At 44.2% G+C, this 6,856-nt stretch overlaps 1 protein-coding gene across 2 annotated transcripts in view; it reads left to right on the top strand.

The window, feature by feature from the left end:
* PARG (poly(ADP-ribose) glycohydrolase) overlaps nt 1-6,856 on the top strand; it is a 188,577-nt gene that overhangs the window by 132,959 nt on the left and 48,762 nt on the right. For both annotated transcript variants that reach the window (XM_006757138.2, XM_006757139.2), the window contains exon 13: nt 6,124-6,271. In XM_006757138.2, the coding sequence (XP_006757201.1) occupies nt 6,124-6,271 (148 nt within the window). The remainder of the gene's footprint in view (nt 1-6,123; nt 6,272-6,856) is intronic.

Below are 6,856 nucleotides of genomic sequence, written 5' to 3'. Positions count from 1 at the left end.
AATTCAACAAGGAATTACTTAACAACATTCAAAGTTGAGATTCTCCCCACTTTCCTGGAACATATTATAGAAGAAATATGAAACCTCAGTAGATTAAGAGAATACCATAAAGGCTTCTATTAATTGTGCTCCCTCCTCGTGCCATGTATCCCCAGGAGGTCAGGGAATATTGTATTGCAGTGCCACAAAGCTTCTTGTGTAGCATACTAATTACATTATGCTGAATGGCAACAACAACAAAACCTCTAAGGAGTGTTATCATTTCTCTCTTTTCATCAAGTTATAATTCAGAAACTCCGTAATCTGAACAAGTAGCTTTAAAGTGAGTTGGAAAATGACTTGCTAAAAATAAAGAAGCACTCACATGCTGTTTTCATGTACTGGAACCAGTTTCTCACCTGTAGTAGCCTTTTATTAGGAACTTTTTATGTAGTAGAAACTTTGATTTTCTAAAAGACTCCTCCTGCTTTCAGGCATATTGAGTTTAGTGTATTTATTTGTGTGAATAACTATCAAGTAATAAATGTTGGCCTCTTATTATAGCATGTACATGGAATGTATTTCATTTATCATTACCAAGTAGTACATAAATTGGGTAGAGCTTATCTTTCTATTTTGATTATTTACCTCGTTCCAGTAAAAATTAAGTTTTGCTAATCTCAAACCTTCTTTGTTTTTTATTTTTATTTATAATACCATTATACTTAGTCTCTCAATTTTTAAGTGCTGTCCATTTTATTTCTTTGCTGCATCTCTCTTTCCTTCAGTTTCCTTCCACTGACCTATTTGAGGAACTAATATAGCTTGTATAAACTATCCAGTAGTCACCTAATCAGCCTCCACTTTTAATTTTATACTTTTTCAGTTTATTCTTTAAACTTTACCCTGAATTATCTTCCTAAAGTCCAGGTTCTTTATTGTTACTTTTCTTTTTAAGAATCTTTTCTAGAACCTTCAGAATTAAGTAAAAATTTCCTGGGCCCCAGATCACTTCATCACCACTATAACCCTCCCCATACGCTACATTACAAACACGCATGAGGAGTCTGCTTCCATTCTCCTCAGACAGCTCCTTACTTTTGGCTTCCCCTACGTCCCTCAGCCTGAAAATCAGCAAAATCCAGATTGAATGACCTGTCCTCTTGTAATGCTCTCTATTCTCCTTCCCATGCTTATTTTATTTCATTGTACTAGAGTCCTGGTGCATGGGATCATGCACCAGTGGGGTCCCTCAGCCTGGCCTGTACCCTCTTGCAACCGGGCCAAAACCCCGCAGTCCGACATCCCCCTGAGGGATGTAGCAGTGCCAAAGCAGCAGGCGGCTGGGGAGGAGCCCCAGCTGGGGCTGGACACAGCTCTGCTGCCACTCATCCCACCCCACTGCGCCTGCCGTGCTGCCACTCGGTAGTGCTGGCGCAGAGGCGGGAGAGGCTTCCTGCTGCCGCAGCTGTGCTTGCCAGCCATGAGCCCGGCTTCTGGCGGAGCGGCGCTCCTGCTATGGGAGCGCACTGACCACCAGGGGGGCAGCTCCTGCATTGAGCGTCTGCCCCCTGGTGGTCAGTACACATCATAGTGACTGGTCATTTTGGTTGTTCAATCGTAATGGTCACATAGGCTTTTATATATATGCTAGAGGCCTGGTGCACAAAAACTTGTGCACTCGGGGGAAGGGGGGTCCCTCAGCCTGGCCTGTACCCTCTTGCAACCGGGCCAAAACCCCGCAGTCCGACATCCCCCTGAGGGATGTAGCAGTGCCAAAGCAGCAGGCGGCTGGGGAGGAGCCCCAGCTGGGGCTGGACACAGCTCTGCTGCCACTCATCCCCCCCCACTGCGCCTGCCGTGCTGCCACTCGGTAGTGCGGGCGCAGAGGCGGGAGAGGCTTCCTGCTGCCGCAGCGGTGCTTGCCAGCCATGAGCCCGGCTTCTGGCGGAGCGGCGCTCCTGCGATGGGAGCGCACGGACCACCAGGGGGGCAGCTCCTGCATTTAGCGTCTGCCTCCTGGTGGTCAGTACACATCATAGTGACTGGTCATTTTGGTTCTTCAATCGTAATGGTCACATAGGCTTTTATATATATGCTAGAGGCCTGGTGCATGGGTGGGGCTGGCTGGTTTGCCTTGAAGGGTGTCCTGGATCAGGGCGGGGTTCCCACTTTGGTGCCTGGCCAGCCTGGGAGAGGGGATGATGGCTGTTTACAGCTGGTCACACACCCTTCAGGGTGGGGGGCCCCACTGGGGTGCCTGGCCAGTCTGGGCGAGGGGCTGAGGGCTGTTTTCAGGCTGGCGGGGGACGGGAGTTCCCAACCACTCCTTTTTTCTTTTCTTTTTTTTTATTCTGGGCCAGCTTTAGCTCTGAGGCTTGGCTCCAGCTCTGACGCCTCCGCTGCTGAAAGTAGGTATCTGGTTTGTTTCGATTCTATAATCGAAACTCTGTATCAACTCCAGCTCCGAGATCCCGGCTCACAGCTTCTATATTTGTTACAATGTTCAAACTGCAGGCTCAGAGGCCGGCAAGGCAGGCGGGAACATTGGGTTCCTTCTTCACTGAAGCAAGCAAGCCTCATGTTCAGTTTAAGCTGCCTGGCTGCCCGCCGCCATCTTGGCTGGGAGGTAATTTGCATAATAGCCAATGGGGAGGGTAGCAGTCGTACGCCAATTACCATTTTTCTCTTTTATTAGATAAGGATTATTTAGGCATTATCAATTTAGTGCTAATAAGTTCCTTAATAATTATTCTGTCATTCTGCTTATGTGCCTAACTCCTGGGTAGATTGTAAATGCTTTGAAACTTACTTATCTTTTCATCCTATGATTCCCAGCACAAGATTCAGTCAATATTTGTTGAATTGAACAGTTTAAGCCATAAATCACCAGTGCATAAAGACCTCATTATGTAGTAGGTAACTAATTCTAATCAATGGACTAGTTTAACTAAAATTATCTAAATATATATATATATAAAAGCCTAAGTGACTGTCTGAACCAGCAGTCACCAACCTTTTGGACCTCACGGACCAACAGTAGTCCAGGGACCACCGGTTGGCGACTGCTGGTCTGTTTGACCATCCGACTGGTAGCTATGATGCGCAATGACCACCAGGGGGCAGACACTCTGACTGGTAGCTATGACATGCAATGACCACCAGGGGGCAGACGCTCAATGCAGGAGCTGCCGAGTAACAGTAACTTTGCAGAGTGCCCTCTTGCACTCAGGGACCCCTCAGGGGATGTTGGGCTGCTGGTTCTGGCCCAATCCCCGCAGACCAGACCGAGAGACCCCACCTGCCAGAGGGACCCCGCGCACTCTGCAGACTACCTTCAAGCCACAGGTGGCACTTGCTACTAATTAGAAGGTAGTGTCCTACCTGGTTTAGCTCAGTGGAGAGAGCCTCGGCCTGCGGACTGAAAGGTACCAGGTTCGATTCTGGTCAAGGGCATGTACCTTGGTTGCAGGCACACCCCCAGTAGGAGGTGTGCAGGAAGCAGCTGGTCAATTTTCTCTCTCATCAATGTTTCTAACTCTCTATCCCTCTCTCTTCCTCTCTGTAAAAAAATCAATAAAATATTTTTAAAAAGAAGAAGAAGATGGCCACAGGTGCAGCCGGCCAGGGAGGGGCCGTGGGAGGTTGGCTCCAGGGTGTGTCTGGCTCGTCTCGCTCAGTCCCACCCCGCCGGCCACCTTCTAATCAATTTGCTTTTAGTGTGCACGAATCTGTGCACCAGGCCTCTAATTTTTCGATGATAGCTAAAGAGTAACTGTTTTTTAGCACTGATTTAGTACGCCAGAATATAAATCCAAATGTATATGATTCTCTGTGGTAACTCATTTCAAGAACTTGTCTAATTGTAATTTTCAGTGTTTTCCAAGTACTTCTATACTAAATAATACTTTGCCTTCTGTTAATTTCTGTCTTTTCTCATATTTTCCCATATCAAAAGATTCATATTCTTGTTTTACTCTTTTGTAAAATAGGTTTCAGATTATCATTTAGTGTCATAATTGCTTTAGAGAACAAATTTTAAGAAATCTTATATTTGAAAAGATATATATATGTCTCTGCCCCAGCTTTTGGCATGGAGCTCCTAAAACCTGGGTAGCTATGTAAATAATGAGAGCACAAGGAGCATCTTTTATTCTAATACTAGAGGCCCGGTGCACGAAATTCATGCACTGGTAGGGTCCCTAGTGGCTGCCGGCTGCTGCCTGGGTACTCCCTCCTTTCCCCTGGCTGCCTGCTGCTGCCAGGGCCTCCCTCCCGTCCCTCCGCTGGCCCCACCCCCTAGTCAAACTCCCAGACTAACTCCCGGTAGAGGGGACAATTTGCATACTACACTTTTATTATATAGGATTTGGTCTTTGGTTTTGACACAGAGCACTTAAATCCCTTGGAATTTTCTGTGTCACAGGAGTGAGTGTCTTTTGTTGTAATGAGGTGATTCTTGGTGGACTCCTGAATAGCTTCAGGAACGGGGCTGGTCACCAGAAAGCCAAAGCCATGCTTAGAAGTTTGGAACTCTCTACCTGACCTCTCGTCCTCTGGGAAAGGGAATGGTACTAGAGACTGAGTTCATGATCAACCACACCTACATGCTGTAGCTTCCATAAAAATCCCAAAAGTCTGGAATTCAGAGAGCTTCCAGGTTGGTGAACATGTGGAGGTATTAGGAGAGTGAGTGACTTGTGGGAAGAATGACTTGCCTGGAAATTCTGTGCCCCTTCCCAAATACCTTGCCCTGTGTATCTCTTCATCTTGCTGTTCATCTGTGTCCTTTATTATAACCTTGTAATAAACCAGTAAATGTAAGTGAGCATTGTCTTGAGTTCTGTGAGCTCCTCTGGCAAATTATCAAACCCCAGGAGGGGGTCATGGAAACCCCTGTTAAGCAGTCAACTAGAAGTTAGGACTTACAATTGGCATCTGATGTTGGGCAGTCTTGTGGGACTGAACCCTTAGCTTTTGAAATCCGATGCTAACGCCATGCAGATAGTGTCAAAACTGAATTGAATTATAGGACACCTAGGTGGTGTCGCAGAATTGCTTGATGTGTCGAATATCACACATTTGGTGTCAGAGTGTAGTGAGTTTGGTAGCAGTGTGAAGTTAAAGGGAATGTGGTTTTCCTACACAATATATAAGCCTCTCTTAACACTACTTAACTGAACTCTGGGGTTTTTTTGTATGGGTATGGTTGTGTGTGCACAGTTGTATATACGTGTGTAATATAACTCCCCAAATAGAGTAATCTAAGGCAAAGTTGGAAACCATTTCTTACATATTTCCTCATAATTCCTAGCGTGTGTGACATCTTGGAGTGCTTAGTAAGTCTAAGACAAACAAATAATGATGGCAAGTTGAGTTTGCTTTCTCTTGAGGATTGTATAATCATCATCATTAATAGGAGCTTGGGGATCCAATCTTAGTATTCCACAGGAAGCTTATGTATAGTTTTAAACTAAATTGGAAATATTTTGTTGAATCTTTATTGTTAAACTAGGTTTTGCTCTTCATTTATTTCCTTGGGTATATTTTTAAAAAATAGTTTGTAATGTTCGTGTAGTTGGGAGTTTGCAACTGAATTTAGAAGGACAAAGTTCCTACCCCTTCCATAGAAGGAAAGTTTACCCCCCAAAAGGTCAATTACTGAACTTTAAAGTTCTTTAAGAACAAGTTTTTGATTGCCATATTATATAAGAAAGGTATAGTTACATTAAAGTCTATGAAATACATAAATGGAAATTGAGTAGTGAATGGTGGGGAAATGATCTAGAGAACTTTACAGATAAAGCCTTTCTTGATTTGTGGTCCTTGGAACACAAAAGGTTTATAAATGAAAATCCATATAATTACATTGAGTTTTTTGCCTAAAAGCTCCATTTTCTAGGTTCCTTCTAAGGTGTTGGATCTAAAGAAATACGAAGAGATGTTAACTGCATTGTGCGGCATGGATTTTAGACTAGAATGAGAATAGGCAACCACAACCTATTCTTCCTGAAAAGATTACTAACTAGGGGTTGATTTATATAGGAAAGGAAAGCAAGATTAGAGATTAGAGGTGGTATACTTGTGTATCATTTATGTAGGTATTTTAGATCATCATTTAACATGCCACATTTTTCCAAATAGGTGGATTTTGCAAACCGTTTTGTTGGAGGTGGTGTAACCAGTGCTGGACTTGTGCAAGAAGAAATTCGCTTTTTAATCAACCCCGAGTTGATTGTTTCACGGCTCTTTACTGAGGTGCTGGATCACAATGAATGTCTTATCATCACAGGTTAGTTTGGGATAATCTATGAATACATATCATGAAAACTAGAGGCCACTCAGATAAGCTTTTCTCTGTCATGGGCATTAGTCCCAGTATTGTTATTCATTCATTTATATTTGGTGTTTTGAAGTTGTTACACAGTTGGCCCTTGAATACCAACCCACACTCCCAACTCCATGCAGTCAAAAATTCACGGATAATTTTTATTTCCCCAAAATTTAAGTTGTCCCTCAGTATTGATTCCAGGACCCCCTGCACATACCAAAACCTGAGGATACTCAAGTCCCCTATAAAATGGCATAGATCAGTGCATGCAGTTGGCCCTCTGCATCTGCAGAATCCCAAATGAATCAAAAACAGTACAGGTCGCCCTAGCCGGTTTGGCTCACTGGATAGAGCGTCAACCTGGAGACTGAAGGGTCCCAGGTTCGATTCCGGTCAAGGGTATGTACCTTGGCTGCAGGCACATCCCCAGTAGGGGGTGTGCGGGAGGCAGCTGATCGATGCTTCTCTGTCATCGATGTTTCTAACTCTCTATCCCTCCCCCTTCCTCTCTGTAAAAAATCAATAAAATATATTTTTAAAAAAACT

Source organism: Myotis davidii, unplaced genomic scaffold (assembly GCF_000327345.1).
Source record: "Myotis davidii unplaced genomic scaffold, ASM32734v1 scaffold854, whole genome shotgun sequence".
Lineage (NCBI taxonomy): Eukaryota > Metazoa > Chordata > Mammalia > Chiroptera > Vespertilionidae > Myotis > Myotis davidii.
This window is presented reverse-complemented; position numbering and strand designations above follow the sequence as displayed.